This window comes from Nilaparvata lugens, chromosome 10 (genome assembly GCF_014356525.2).
Source record: "Nilaparvata lugens isolate BPH chromosome 10, ASM1435652v1, whole genome shotgun sequence".
NCBI lineage: Eukaryota > Metazoa > Arthropoda > Insecta > Hemiptera > Delphacidae > Nilaparvata > Nilaparvata lugens.
In genome coordinates, this window is record NC_052513.1 from 42,972,659 (window position 1) to 42,989,629 (window position 16,971).

General features: G+C 36.0%; 2 protein-coding genes across 2 annotated transcripts in view; one reads left to right on the top strand and one right to left on the bottom strand.

Annotated features, from left to right (window-relative positions):
* LOC111050580 overlaps positions 1 to 16,971 on the bottom strand; it is a 553,956-nt gene that overhangs the window by 457,057 nt on the left and 79,928 nt on the right.
* LOC111050578 (leucine-rich repeats and immunoglobulin-like domains protein 2) overlaps positions 1 to 16,971 on the top strand; it is a 132,925-nt gene that overhangs the window by 64,238 nt on the left and 51,716 nt on the right. The window contains exon 3 of the mRNA XM_039436900.1: positions 15,292 to 15,514. Within this exon, the coding sequence (XP_039292834.1) occupies positions 15,292 to 15,514 (223 nt within the window). The remainder of the gene's footprint in view (positions 1 to 15,291; positions 15,515 to 16,971) is intronic.

Here is a 16,971-nt window from a genome sequence, read left to right on the forward strand (position 1 = left end):
TTTAAATGTTAACAAACTCAGTTCACGTTTGAATTTGTATTCCATATGATATAACTCATCCCAAAGACCTTAGAGAGATATAGACCCACAATGCCTATGCCTTCCCAATGATAGCTCTTACTTGAAATTGAAGGCCGCCATTGGGGTATTCTAGCACGAGATATTATATATTATATATTTGTAAAGGCATTGGTGACATTGGTATGTAATAATCTTATGGGTTGCTCCCTTAATGGCGAATTTCAATTCCAAGTACGACACTAGCGCTGCATGTGAGTCTATGCATCTTTAAGGTCTTTGAGCTCACATGTCTAGTAGTCTAGCCGCTATGGCTTCAGATTGAGAGTCACTAAACTAGTAGTTCTGTGAACAGTAGACCTCACGAAGTATTCTCATTCACAAGTACCAGATGTTAACTGTTTTGAATGTTAACAAACTTAGTTCACGTTTGAATTTGTATTCCATATGATATAACTCATCCAGTTCCGTTATGATCTTTCTATCTGATGAAAATTATTTTTTTAGAATAAAAAATATTATAATTTCTCCAGCATTATTTAGTGTTCATTTGTTTATTTTTATTCACCTATTAAATGAGGTTCTTCAAATGTGAGAATATTGATATTGATGGGCACGCATAATAATACCATGACTGCAAAACAAAATATTGAAACCAAAGACCTTAAAGCTGCGATTAGACCAAATTTATTAGAAAAACTAGCCGTCAGGCTCGCTTCGCTCGCCATATCCGACTAGCCAGGGGGCTCCGCCCCCTGGACCCCCGACTGGATCGTTCAAGAATGAAATCAGCAGGCTCGCTTCGCTCGCCTGCATTTTTCATTTGAGCATTTATCATATGTTAGGACAATCCAGTCGGGGGCCAGACTACGTCTGGCTAAACGGATATGGCGAGCGAAGCGAGCCTGACGGCTAGTAATATAATATTCCCAGGATTGAAGTAGCAGTGCCCAATCAATTTTTCTGCGATAAATACATTTAAATCTTCAACTTGGTGCCAACCTAACAAAGTCAACTCAACTCAATGCCAACCTGACAAAATTATTAATTTAGTTGCCAGTTAACAACTGTTTCGAAGAGGTACTCTATCTAGATTATAGTTCTATAGTAACATATGATATGGAAATTTCAATTATAATTAAGAGATTGGGAGAAGAAGAATATACATGCTAAAAGACGAACTTTAAACCCTTAAAAACAACCCTTAGAGTTAAAATATTGCCAAAAGATTTCTTAGTGCGCCTCTAAAGGGCCAACTGAACATACCTACCAAATTTGAACGTTTTTGGTCCGGTAGATTTTTAGTACTGCGAGTGAGTGAGTGAGTGAGTGAGTGAGTGAGTGAGTCAGTCGGTCAGTCAGTCAGTGAGTGAGTGCCATTTCGCTTTTATATATATAGATGTTAATAACTCAATCCTTTTAAATTATATTAGATTGAACATAACTTATCATACACATGATGGATATACATACTTAAAGATGCATACCTTTGATTGAAACTATAGACCTTATACAATAATACAGTAATAGACTGGCTTCCCCACACATCTGTGTAATCACTTGTCAGCTGATTTATGATGAATAATTCTATAGTCTGATTTTTACTCTTATATTGGCGTATGAAGGAGGCTCCTTTTTCCTTTTATATTATCCTTGAAATGCAAAATTTCCAAAAACCTTGTATATACGTCGACGCGAAATTTAAAAAGGACATACTTTTCAAATTTCATGAAAATCTATTTCCGCGTTTCGCCGTAAATGCACAACAAATAAATATATAAATAAATAAACATTTAAACATTACGAGAAATGCCAAATCGTGGACTTGAATCTTAGACCTCACTTCGTTCGGTCAATCATAAAGACTTTATTCATTATTCTTCATTGATTCATACAATAAGTACATTATATTATTATCGAGATCAACTACAAGATGAATAAGAATCATTAAAATAACGCGAGAAAGGAGTAAAGAGACACAAAGAAATTGAAATAAAACTTGAACAGTGGTCGTATAAGCACCGAAAGACAAACATCAAAATTAGAATTAAACTGGTTGACGCCATTTTAAAAGAGCGTGGGACAGAGAAGAGTGAATTAAAGTGTGTGCAACACAGCCTTTAATCGAATTTATTTCACCAGAAACAGCATCCTGTAATTAAATAACGAAAAAGCTTTTGTAGGATTGGACTTGTTCGGATGGAAACCACTCTGTTGCTCAAAATTCACTGCTGTAGTGAGGTTCACGTTATAATGACAGTATTTGATTAACATTGGTGTTGCTGTCCTTTTCTGCCATTCAACAAAGCAGATAGTGCTATCATTTCATAGCTACGCAACGTTTCCATATCGTTTTTCATCAATGTAGAAATATGATTTACTACTAAAATATTCAATCTCAATTATGGAGATTTATTATCTAATCATTGAAAAATATTGTTTCTTGAATCTATATTTATAAAAGCGGAATGGCACTCACTCACTGACTGACTGACTCACTCACTCACTCACTCGCAGAACTAAACATCTACCGGACCAAAAACGTTCAAATTTGGTAGGTATATTCAGTTGGCCCTTTAGAGGCGCACTAAGAAATCTTTTGGCGATATTTCAACTTTAAGGGTGGTTTTTAAGGGTTTAAGGTTCTTTTAGCATGTATATTCTTCTTATTCAAATATCTTAAAATCATAATTGAAATGTCGTCCATACCATGTTAATATAGAACTATAATCTAGAGAAAGTACATCTTCGAAACAGTTGTTCTGGTAACTGAATTAAAAATTTTGTCAGGTTGGCATTAAGTTGAGTTGGCTTTGTTAGGTTGGCGCCAAGTTGAAGATTGAAATGCATTTATCCAGGACCTCCTAAATACCTATTTATCCAGTTAGCCAAAATTAGCGTTTTCTCAGCTTTTCTGCGTTTCATTACCTTTTTCAATAATTGATGGAATTATATTAAAAAAATTCAGTACACAGGTTTAGCTAAGGTGGAAGAATTTTGTTCGCCAAAGATACGCCGATATAGTAACAGGAGTATTTCGAGATCAAATAATACGTTCAAATTCGGTACAGAGGTTACGCTGAGGTCTACATGCATGCGAGCGAAGCGAGTCCGCTGATCTCATTTTTGGACAATCTAGTCGGGGGTCCAGGGGGCGGAGCCCCCTGGCTAGACGTATATGGCGAGCGAAGCGAGTATCTTAAAATTATAGGCTAGTAAACTATAAGTGAATATGAACAAGAATGAACAGTTGATATTACATCAGATATACCGGTATCATACTCTATAGAAGGCAGTGGTAAGGCAGAGAATCGGTAACGCTTTTCTCCCATCTTTCTTGACGTGAGGAGCACGAATCTGATAACGAGCTAATCCTGAAACGGATTAGCAGATGTCTCTCCCGATCAGGAGTTATGACCACTTGAATATATTGAAAAACGCAAATTGGTCAGTAGATCTACATTATTCTCTCATTTCTTCGGGAGGAATAAAATCATTATCAACTCCGCCTTCTTTTGCTCCTTGATGTGAGAAACTCGAATCTGCAAACGGATAAGCAATATTCTCTTCTGTTCAGGAGATATGACCACTTGAATATATTGGAAAACGCAAATTGGTCAGTAAATTATTTTTTCCTACAGTTACGTTGAAAAGTGGCCATTGCTGCACTGATTACAGAACGCAAAGAATCACTTTTCCGCTATAGTGCGGGAAAAATTTTTCTGCACTCCAGATTTGCAACATGGCAACGCAAAATACTTAGTAGGTTATATGGAGCAACAGTGCAGCAAAATCAAAATGAAGTTGGTAACAGTGACTGCTGTGGCTGCTATAGTGAGCAGAGGTGCAACCAAGCACAACGCGCTAATTATTATTCATTATATATTATAACCAAGGACAACGACGACTTTAGGATTTTAGGATTAAGGTTTTTATCAATAATAAAATTACACAGAAAAACATTTGATGCATTTCAGGCAATTTTACCCATAATTACCCACTTTTCATAATTATTCAATGGTAACTGTAGGAAAAATTAATGTGAAATACGTGCGCAAAGTTCCTCTGCTGCACTCAAGAAACCATTCTGCCCTCGCCTACGGCTCGGGCGTAAACGTTTCTTTCGGTGCAGCAAACTGACACTTTGCGCACTAGTTGCACAAATAACTATTCTCATTTTTTCGGGAGAAATAGAATTATTATCACATCTGTGGTCCTCACTATAATGCAAGTAGTGATGTGACAAAAATAGCAGCTCAGTTTCATCAGTGACAAACGAATATCCATTATTATTCTATGTTACAATCTCCGTTGGAATTCCGTTTCTCCAGTTTCATGTTGCTTGTCATGTTGGTTCTTATGTTGCACAATTTTGCAACATGTTGCACATTCTATGTATCATGTTGCACAATCTATGTATCATGCTGCACAATATAAGTATCATGTTGCTCATCAAATCAGCGACAGTCACCGCTCGTAATTGAAAGGATGCACTCCAGTAATTGCAATGAATAATTAACATTGCTGCACTGTAATTGTATAACCCATTCAGCTGGATTCAATTTACCAATTCTCGTAGAGAAAATACATTTTATCCGGTACGAATACTAATTGGGATGGGAGAATGCAGAAATATGTTGAGAAAATGTCCTAGATAAATTTACATCACCACACTGCAATTTAATCACCTATTCAAATGGATTCAATTTAGCAATTCTCGTAGAGAAAATATATTTTATTCGGTTCTAATTCTAATTGGGATTTGAAAATGGAGGAAAAGAGTGTCCCAGATACAGTAGGTAGTTTTTGTTAGATCGCCTCTATTCAACAGGATTTCAATTTATCAATCCACGTGGAGGAAATTAATTCTATTCCATACTAATTGGGATGTGAATAGAAAGAGAAATATGATGAAGAATTGTCCTAGACAGGTAGTCTTTGTTGAAACTATTCACCCTGTATCCAATTCGAACGTGGGATAATTGAAATGTAGCCTATTTTAAACGGGATTTATCAAAAAATTCAGTATGGCCAAGCAGAAAATTTGTTGCAAATGCTGAGGTTTGATTCTATTTCAATTTTTCAATTCAATTTCAATTTCAATTTCAATTCAATTTTCAATTCAATTTATTCATTCTTTGCACATTTTACATAGTTTAAATATACAAAAATACAAAAAATAAATAAAGAGTACAAAAGAATGTGTAGCTCGCAAGACTTTCGTCTGTTCGCGAGCATGAGTAAGAGAATATAAAGATTGAGAAACGTGGAAAAGAAAAAATATTTATAAAATAGAATATAATAAATGACTAAGAATAGCCTAATGGTAAAACAAATTTGAAATACAGAGTGAAATGAAGAACAGTTTTTTTACAATATAAGAGGGAAAACCTGAGAAAGAGAAGAAGCACAGTGAATGCACAAGTCAACTGGTGATGAGAAGAGGTGAGTGGAGAAACGTAAATTTAGAATTTGTTATAAGCTACTGCCTTTGATTACTGAAAACGTCAGGTGATGTTTTGATCCATGATAAGATTTCTTTTCTCTTATAGCAATTTTGATTGTCTGATATGAAGTCTTGTGGTATAATATTTACTAGTTTGTCACATCTATACGGAAATTGCATTCTACATACTGTTAGATTAGTTTCAGGTAAGTCAGATCTCCTGTAAGTTTGGCGCGTGTTATATGGAGTAATTCGGGTATTGAAAAGATTTTTGTTTTTTAATAAAAACAATTATTCCCAGGTATTTAACGGTTTTAGAGTCCTCTAGTTTAGGACAGTCACAATCATTCAAACCTATTTTATTACATTTGATATTATGAATTTTCAAGTTTATTCGGTTTACAGGTTGAGTAGCAGCATTTGGTGTGAAGGTCATGAATGAAGATTTTTTATGATTCAGAGTCAGGGTATGATAGTCAAGCCAGTTCTTGACCCTGGAAATACCCTTCTCAGCTGATATTTTAGTACTCTCCCAGTTATCACCCGAAAAAACTAAAGTGGTGTCGTCGGCAAATGAGATTGTTTGACCATTTTGCAAGTCGAGATTCAGGAGGTCATTAATGTATAGTATGAATAAAATTGGTGAGAGTACAGTCCCCTGCGGTAAGCCGTAATCTAAAAGATTTTCAGTACTGGATTTATTTTCAATTGATAATATTTGAGAGCGACCTTCAAGGTAGCTTGTAAAAAGTTTCAGGGGCAAACCTCGAATTCCAATTCTATTGAGCTTTTCCAACAGTTTGGTGTGTGGGACAGTATCGAATGCTTTTTTCAAGTCAATAAAAATTGCAATAGATTTTTTATTATTACTAAAATTTTCAGTTAAAATTTTTACTAATAACGAAATAGCGTCTTCTGTGTTTTTTCCTTCTTGAAATCCAAACTGGTTAGGGTGAATCACCTTACTCACAATCATGTATTGTACTAGCCGCTTTTTAATAAGCTTTTCCATGATCTTTGAAAATCCACTTAGCAAGCTTATTGGGCGGTAGTTATTGGGATCGTCAACATCTCCCGATTTATGTAAAGGTATGACTTTAGCCACCTTGAACTCCTCCGGAAAGAAACCTTCTTCAAAGCATTTATTAATTATAATTTTTAAAGGTTTAGCAATATAGTGGGCAATGATTTTTAGACAGCTATTATTTATGTTATTAATTCCTGGTGCTGAGCTGGATTTGAGGTCTTTAATTGTTTTGATAATTTCTTCCTCATTTGTCGGGAAAAGGAAAAAGGAATTTGGGAAACCTATTCGTGAAAAACGGGAATTTTGACCAGTTGGAGGAGGGATGTTTTTATTTTCTTTATTCAGTTCTTCTGCGAGTACTCTCCCGATAGACGAAAAATGTTTATTTAAAATTTCAGGATCAATATCAGTCTTTGAATTTTTCTTTTCTACATCAAGTATTTCATTTATGGTATTCCATGTCTTCCTGGAGTTACCTCTACTTTGCTCCAATTTATTTCTGTAATACCTAATCTTGGTTTCTTTCAGTAATTTGTTTAGGACGTTTCTATAGCGAGTGTAGCATTGTTTCATTTCGTTATTATGTGGTTGCTTCTGTAGTTTTTTGTGCATTTTATTTCTGGTTTGAATAGCTCTTATTAGTCCGGTGGTGATCCAGTTCTTTAGTGGTTTATTTCTGTGTGATGTCTTTATTTTGATAGTTGCATTTTCAATATGGGTTGAAAGTTTTTGTTCAAAAGAGTGTACTAGTGTATGGATGTTATTATTATTTATTACCTCCTCCCAATCTTCATTTTCAAGATTTGAAATTAATTTATTGAAAACAATTTTTTCAGTAATAGTGTTTGCTAAATTAGGCCTATCAGAACCACCGTCTGCGGTTTTAATATGGATACTGGTGCTGTAATGGTCAGTTATATCGGTCTTGAAAATAGCACCTATCAAATCTTCAGCTTTGAAGGAACTATTTTTGAAAAAGATATGATCAATGCACGATTCCGATTGATTTTGGACTCGAGTAGGTTTATTTATATAGGAGACGAAACCGTTTGAAGACAATATGTTGAAATAATCAATAGAAATAGCGGTAGTCTGTTTTAGATTGATATTGATATCACCAATTAGAATTATATTTTTATGTGCGAGCAGTCTTTCTAAAGTACTTTCCAAAGCATTCAAAAAAAGATTTGCTGATAGAGAGGGTGATCTGTATATTGCAATTAAATTGATCTCATTTTTAGTGATAGGATTTTTAATATTAAGTATCAATGAGTCTGATTCCATAATTTCAATGTTTAATTTGTTAAAAGACAGTTCATTACTGATGAAAACACAGATACCATTCTTTCTATTTCTCTTACCTGGCTGATTTATTGACGAGTAACCATTCAAAACATAGTTGAAAGGCTCGTCTTCGCTCATCCACGTCTCAGACAATACTATAATATTAAATTTTAAGGAACAGTTTTCAATTGTGTAGGCGAATTCATCGAAATTCTTGTTTAGGCTTCGTATGTTCATGTGAAGAACACTCATTGAACTCCTCTCCACATCATTAACAAAATTAATTGGTAGGGGTGGAAGAATATTATCCAACTCAATTGTATTGTAGCATTCCTGTGCAGCTTCATTGTCAAAATTATCAATTATTACCATGAAAGGTTATTAAAAAGATTAAAAAGGAAAGAGAAAAAATAGACAAGAGAAAGTAGAAAAAATATAAGCTACTAATTTCTTTGAAAAACTATGTGATAAAAGAAAAATTAACGTTAAATGAAAATTTGTTAGTTTTTAATTTTAAAAGTTACTTAAATTAGGTATAGAGAAGAAGTGGTATAGGCACATTCAAGCCATGCCTCAAACGAAATTTTATCAGGTAAACTTAATCATCTTTCTGTACGGCATTTCTATATTTTGTTTACCTCGAAAAAGAAAGGATAATCTAGTTGACTGAGATAGTAGGCTACTATCGATGAACGAAAATAAAAATAAAAACAAAGTGCTTAATGTAAGAGAGAGATACCGCCGTGAGCGAGAGGAGAAACTGCATCACTTTTGCTCTATTGCAAACTGTTACTACGATAAGAACAGAAGTAGATGAAGGAATCTTGCTGTATTTTTGAAAGAGAACTGTAATTAGAGAATTTGGTGATCAGGGTCGACAATGCTACCCGGACTAGGCACTCTAATGATAAGATTGCTTGGAAAGTTTTACCGAGGAACAAAATCATGAAAAGAACAAGAATCAAACATTGAATTGACAAGTAAGCCGTTGCAGCCTAGAGTGCAATTTATCAATTTTTATATTTTATTTACTTATTTATATTCTTTTTTACTAGTTAACACAGTCTCTCCGTTCACTCCAAGGCAATAATCCCCTCCAAAAATAACTAAGACCTATGAACATCTCATAAAAAATACATATGTACATTAATAAAGTGAAATAAAAATCGAATATAAAATAAAAGTCATCTCAGCGTTCTCACTTCATTCACATAATTCACACATTTAGAATAAGCACAATTGAGAATTCACCCCATTACATCCCCCTCCGTTATAAGGCACAATACGAAGATACAAATCACTTGTTACAGAAAAGCAAGGATGGATAGGGGAAAAGAAAAGAAATACGCTTTTCTCGTTCATTGCAATACATTTGCATCATTAAATAGAAATCGCATGATATTGAGATGTGGGAAAAAATAATATTCAAATTAAGTTAAAAATATAACTGGAAATAATTAAACGAAAGTAATGGGAAAAGAAACAAAAGCTTAAATATGTAAGTTGGAACAAGAGAACTATTTTGAAAAAATCAATTTAGATAATACAGCTTTATAGCTATATAAATATTGATATTCATCTATCGTTCATTTGATATTCGAATTTATAGTTATCATAATCAATTATTATTAGAATTATTCCTATTTGGGAAAAAAATCTACATTATCAAATAAAAATAGGTACCATCAGTCAGTTAAGTTGGATTCTTCTTTCGAAAAATTAAGGAGTCAAGTACAGGTGGCCATAAGAGCGTTTAGATCATTATCTGTATTTATAGTAAACACCTTTCCCTTATCCACCTTTCGGACCTTTAGATTTCCAGCCCAGTCAACCCAAACATACTTGAACCCCAGGTCCTTCTGAATTTTTTTAGCTTGAGCTAGTAACCTTTTCCGCTCTAGAGTTAATGACAAATTAATATAAATTGGTTGATCGTCACCTTGATTGCCAAAGACTCGAGAGGACAGCTTCCTCAACTGTTTCTTGCCTGCGAGCACCTGGTGAACGACGTCGCGACGCACAAACTTGGCGACGATGGCGGGCGTCGGCTGCGCTGCACTCTTCTTTAGGCGGTGACATACGTCAATCGCCTCGGCTCCCACAGTCACGCCAACCGCCTTACATGTCGCTATCACCAAATCTGCCACATTCTCGTTATCAGCAACCGGCACACCTCGAATCTCCAGCGTATTCTTCCGGCCATACTGCTCGAGTGCATCCAACTTATTGGTCAAAAGTTCGACATTCTTTTTCAGTTCTATATTATCCATTTTTAAAGATGAGATAATTTCCTCCTGTGCCTTAATGATTTCACTCTGTGTTGTAAGAATAACGGCGTTCGAACTGAGCTGCTGCTTACACGCATCAAGCGATTTCTCTAGCTTGGCTTGACCACTAAGAATCTCGTTTTTTAAGTCCAATAACAATTTTTTAAAAGCGTCTTTTGTTATTGTTGACGTGTCAGTGTTATTTGAAGCTTGAGAATCCGAACCAGTAGCCGTTTTCCCTGGTGTAGTTTTCACTGGCGTATCTGAGCTGCTATTACGCTGTATTCTCAGTTTCGATAAACAGTTATTACACGACCAGTTTTTTGACATAAGTTCAAGTTCAGGCTCACTTAAGATCTTTCCACCATTGATACATTTCCCATGGAAAATTAAGCCGCACTGCAAGCACAACACTCCGTCCTTAGCCGAACGATTTACGGACAAATTGCAACTCGCACAATCACTCATTTTAGAGGTAAATTCGGGAGAATAAAAAAGTTCGGAAACGGAAGAAGAAGAAAAACAAGTGAAAAACTGTACAGAATTAACCAAATTAATAAAAGAGAGGCACGACTGTAGAATAAAGTTACTGCATAGCAAAGATAAGAAGGTTACGATAACGGAGCATCGGTTCAAAACGACCTTCTGCAACGAGAGCTACATCTACTATTTCAGTAGATGTAATCAATTTTATCAAACATACTATTTTTATTATCATAAATTTGTTGAAACAACATAATTTTTTGGAATTCTAAGTCACCTCCATGGAGATTTAGTCACCTCCATGGATAATATCCATGGAGGTGACATCCATGGAGGTGACTTTCCCTCATTGTTCATTCCAGAGAAACATAACCCTCAATGTATATTAAAAAGTAAACATAAAATTTTGATTATTATAAATTTGTTGAAACAACATAATTTTATTGAATTCTAAGTCACCTCCATCAGGATTTAGTCACCTTAATGAAATTGAAGCTTACAAAATCACAAATAAGTTTTGTTCTTTACTTAATCCCCATACATATTTTCTCATAGTTTCTGAGATATCCGCTCTTGATGGTGAGACATTTTATAAAAACCACTTCTGCCTCCAATTTTTCCATCTTTTCGGCCATCTTTATATAAAAATATAATTTTTGAACAATTGATGAAAGAAATCCGTGCTAATTATGAGTTGATAGAGCATCAAATTATTTTCAATTTCATGTAGTCTATATTTTCACTATTTTACGCGTTGCAGCAGTTTCAGTGTTGAGAGTGAAATTTTCTGTTCAGCAACATTGGATCAGTTGACAATGAAATTTGGAGGGAATGTTTGAAACACAATTTTCGACTATGCAGCTTTGTTCAGACTAGTTTGGAGGTGAGCATATAAAAATCCCAACCCCTACATCACGTGCTATTCAATGTGTTCTATTGACATAATCAACTGCATAAAAATGAATCTTAATAAATTTCCTACAAGTTTTGTTTGTTAGAGGTTTTCGATAAATCCTATACTTCTCGAAATATTTATGTTCTAAAGTGATGCATTTTCGAAAAACCAGTTTTTCTTCCATTTTTTTGCTCCTTTAAGTCTCATAACTTTTCAACAATTGATGAAACAAGAATGTGCAAATTACGAGATTGTAGAGCATTGAATTATCTTCCATTTCATGTATAATTCGACTATTTCACGCATCCCCATACGACAACACTGTTGCAGCACTTTTAGCAGGCGTGTCTCTCGCCCAATGGCAGAGCTTTCTCAACTCTGGTTGGTCAACAACCAACGGCCAATCTTAGGGCTTCGTCTCCACTACATCATATTCTGCTGCTTCATGCTGGAGCTTTTAGTTCACTAGAGTTTAATAGTTATATCACAACTGAAACTAATAATCTCAAAATCGTTAATTGTTAAATTAAAAGTTTTGAGAGTATCAAGTCGTTCTCATTCGATAAATGGATATCTATCAAAAACAACAAATGGATAAATAAATAAATGAAACATTACCTTCACAACTACACAGAGAGCTGTAATTTTAGCTGGTAATAATTTTTTTTCCACTTCAGATACTGTTGTTGGTGAGATATTGTGATATGTTGTTTTTGACAACAAGCCAGTGTTTTAATTGTTTATTTAATTTTTTATTATTCCTCTAGCATTGGGACAAAACGTAGTCAAAAAACAAGAAATTGTCAAGTATCACATTCTTTCACAGAGGAGAGAACAATATCTCTTCTATCATCTTTGGTAGTATCTTATATTTGCAGAAAATAGCTTCCGGAGAAGAAAAAAATACTAAAAAGCAGGAAGCAATCTGGAGGAGATGTGTTCAAGATATTACAGGGGTGGAGTTATTGTAGCAGAGATTCAGAACATCCAATCAAAATAAGGCATTTCTCTCTACGAAAACTCTATTGATCAACAACATTCCAATATTTTTCTGTCTCCTTCCTATAATCTCATCACATATATCCTATGCTGGGATAGCAGGCGATGAATCAAATACTCTTTATCCAGAAATGAATGATAGTCACTAGCATTGTCTTCAACTGAAACGTTCAGTATTCTATGATTTTAATCTTCCATTTTTCTGTCTTCTCTCTATAATTTCACAACATATTCCAGCATTGATGGAAAACATGTTTGTAGTATTGTTGCAAGCATGTTTGCAATAATTCCTTCTTATTCAGAAATGACTGATTGCATGTCACTTGGATAAGTTGGATTGTCTTCAACTGGAACGTTCAGTATTTTATGATTTCAATCTTCCATACTGAAAGTCTTCTAGAGTCGTTGGCTGAAGTCTTGTAGATGTGTTCACGAAGTAGCTTATAAAATCATTTGAAATCTATGAATATTCGTATTGCTTCAACTGAAACATCAATATTTTATTATTCATTTACTTTTACATTCAACAACAGAATAAAAATTCAATAGCATTACAATATTTGTATTTTGCTGCTTATTTTTGTAAAGCAGAAACAGCAAACCAATTTTGTGCAGCATTTCTCAACCCGATTATATTTTGTGCCGTCCAGTTCCATTGACTCATAGAACAATTCACAAATCATTTGAAAATTCCAGGTGGATTGATATCTAATTGATTCAATTATATATATTTGAGAACACTAGGTGGATTTAATATACAATTGATCTAATTATATTATACAAGGTGCGGCAGTCAATCGGGCCATTTTGCAACAGCGCTTGTGTTCGTTTGGCTGGAGTGGGGAGAACGATGCTAAGCCCATCGTGTAGAAAACTATAGAGCATTTTAGTAGCAATGGAGCAGTGGACAGGAGCACAGCGTGCTTATGCCGTAAAAGCATTTTATAAAAACGGGGACAGCTATGTGATCGCTCAGCGTGAATTTAGAAGAGAGTTCGAGATCCATCGTAATAATGCTGTTCCATCAGCCAATGCCATAACGACCTGGGTTCGTAACTTTGAGGCAACTGGTTCTACAGTAAAGAAGACAGGTGGTAGTGCAAAAAAGTGCGTACACCAGAGAACATAGCGGTAGTTAGAGAGGCGTTTGAACGGAGTCCACGCCGCTCAGCGCGTCGTCATTCTGTGGCACTTGGTCTTTCTGACCGCAGCGTTCGACGAATCTTACATCAAGATCTTCATTTCCATGCCTACAAAATTCAAATTGTTCATGCATTACAGGACCAAGACCATGGAAACAGACTTCAATTTTGTGAGACACTTCTGCAGTTGATTAATGGAAACCAGAATCTTACTGATGAGCGACGAAGCACATTTCCATTTGTCAGGATACGTTAACAAGCAAAATTTCCGCTACTGGTCAGACGCAAACCCGTACGAAATCCACGAGAAACCACTCCATAGCTTGAAAGTTACTGTATGGTGTGCGATATCCTCTTTTGCAATTATTGGGCCCTAATTCTTTGACGATGAGAGGGAAAGGGCTGTAACCGTGACAGAGGAACGCTATGTCCAAATGTTGCAGAATCTCTTAGCTCCTGCAATTGCTCATCTTCCTGTGAACGAAGACACGTTCTTCCAAAACGATGGGGCTACCAGTCACACTGCAAGAAAGTCCATGGCAACTGTAAGGAACATGTTTCCCAATCAGGTAATCTCGAGACATGGGGATATCGGATGGCCGGCCAGATCCCCCGATCTTTCAGCCTGTGATTTTTTTCTGTGGGGCTACTTAAAAGGAAAAGTGTTTATGTCTCCATCACCACACACAATTCAGGAGTTGAAAAATCGAATTCAGAATGAAATTGAACAAATTCCAGTGGAGATGCTGCAACGTTTAATGAGCGATGTTAGCAGAAGACTTACTGAGTGCATACATAGGAATGGTGGACATCTGACAGATGTTATTTTTCGAAAATAAGACTTTTCTTTTCTTTTTTTTAGTTTTTTGAGATTGTAAACTAAATGCTACTATCTTTACTCTAATTATTCACTCTTGATAACGCTTTTAAAATCGCCCGATTGACTGCCGCACCTGTATGAATATCGAGGACCGAGCTTCGCTCTGGAGTACAAAAGCATAAAAATTTATTACGAAAGGAGAAATTATAATAACATTTATACCATTCATACAGAAATGTTCTATCTTATCACAGTAAATTGAGATTAATTCCCAAAGGAATGCAAAAATTTCCCTCATAAAGGCCCAGTTGCACAAGTTAAATTTTAATTCTGATTAACTTCACGTGAACCAAATCAGAGAAGACCATTCCATGAAGATGGATCTACTGGAATTAATCAGGGTTGAGAATGACCCGGCTTTTTTGCAACCGGCACGAAGCACCTGATTGAATAATTACAAAAGTACAACAGCTGAGTCATAATATTTCGACACAGTCCCACACACATGAACTCGCTCACTCACTTCCATCACCTACAGACGACGAAATAATTATTATCAGCTGTTTTTCCAAGGATGAATGATAATTATCCTTTTAATGTCATCAGCGAGTTTTCTTAGGGATGAGACCTAGTGCAATCGGATCTTCATATTATAAGCCTACTACGTTCTGAATTTCGTGAGAATCGTTAGAGCCGTTTTCGAGATCCGGTGAAATACAAACATAATATAAACATCTAAACATACAGACATCTTAACATCTGAGCATATAAACAGAAGTTGCTCGTTTAATGCTATATGATATATAATCAATTACTATTAGATTGAGCTGTATATTGAGACTACACCTCTTGAGGATATATAATCAGTTATAGGTCATCAATTTCATTCAATTTTTCTCTGTTATTTCAGGTCAAGGACTCACCCAACTGGATCTATCACAGAACTGGCTGAATTCAGTGCCATCCAGTGCTTTGAAAAATCTCCACCATCTGCTTATCCTGAATCTAAATCACAACAAGATCAGTGCCCTACACGCCAAGGCCTTCGAGGGTTTGGATACACTCGAAATCCTCATCCTATTCGAGAACAAGATCACCACCATAGATCCTGACACATTCAAAGGCATTGAAAAGTGAGTAAAATTGAGTTCATCTTTCAAAATATTCATATTTTCTTTGATCCCAATAGAGTAATAATGATGAAAGAAGTATCTTATTAACCGGCGAACGGTTCGGAGAACGGCGCGGCGAATGGTTAACAGCTGATTTTCAACATTATGAAACATATTTATGCTAATTGCACGGTTCGCCGCGTATACCTCAGGCTAGGGCCACAAGAGCGCCCTGTGTCCGTTGCAACTTACTTTTTGCGGCCGACGCCAATGACTCCACACGAGTGTTGAGTGTGGTGCGTCAACGTCAGTTGGCTTTACGCAATGGAACCAGACGAAAGCAATAACTTTTGCATGTCTCGAGGTGCGTTGTAGCAATTCTGCGCAGTTCAAAAATCACCGTCCGTTACGACTTCCGTTACTTGGTACGCACGTACCTCGTGTGTTGTCACCAATTCACTTCCATGTATTTCTACAACGGACGTCAAAAAGTAAGTTGCAACGGACGCACTTTGTGCTCACGTGTGGCCCTAGCCTCAAGGCTTCTAACGCGCCGTTAGAGGAAGCGTAAACTACAGTTAGCCCTTGACTCAAAAAATCGGAATCAACACACGCCGTTAGAGCTACTTTTGACTAACTTGTCGTTAAAGAGTTGACTGCCCAATCTTGCCCAGCCTCTGTAATCTCTTGTTAAGGAAACATATGACAATATGGCGGAGGTTTGTCTACTGTTGAGTCGAAAGTCTTCTGTTGTATGCTTATATTCATCACGGCCTCTCCAAGAGTGTGTACACACAGAGAATGGTCCACGAAGTAGTTAGAGATTGAGATATCTAAATCTATTACGTTTCTAAATGTGCGTACAGATATACGCGCCGCGAACATGAGCAATTCACTTTTAATCAGCTGACTATATCTGTATTTTTACAGAAATGGTAAGATACAGATATAAAAAGCTTGGCATCAGCTGATTAAAAGTGAATTGCTCATGTTCGCGGCGCGTAAATCTGTACGCACCTTTAGATTCGAGGATAATTTTCTGCAAGAGACTTCCTACCAATAAAGAGTCATACAAAAATATGCGTTTCTAAGATCGTTTCTAACGTCAGACTCTAACCAGACCAGACCGTCTGTGTACATACAACCTAAGATAATCGAGATACCATATTTCAGTAAGCCAAGTCACAAGTGAACATCGCTATCATTATGAGAAATCAATCTCTCATTACCATGTTACAACATTACTTAATAGTGATCCGTGGTCTAGTGGATAGAGTGCCTGCGTAGCAGCATAGAGATCCCGGGTTCAAACCCTCTCACAACCAAAAGTTTTTTAATCAGATCACTCCCGTGTTATCGGATGGGCACGTTAAACTGTCGGTCCCGGCTGAAGTATGACAGTTGTAAGGCCCATTGACGGCTTAAATTATATATTCGGGCGGTGGGACCTTTCCGCAAGGGACTCCCCACCAACAAAA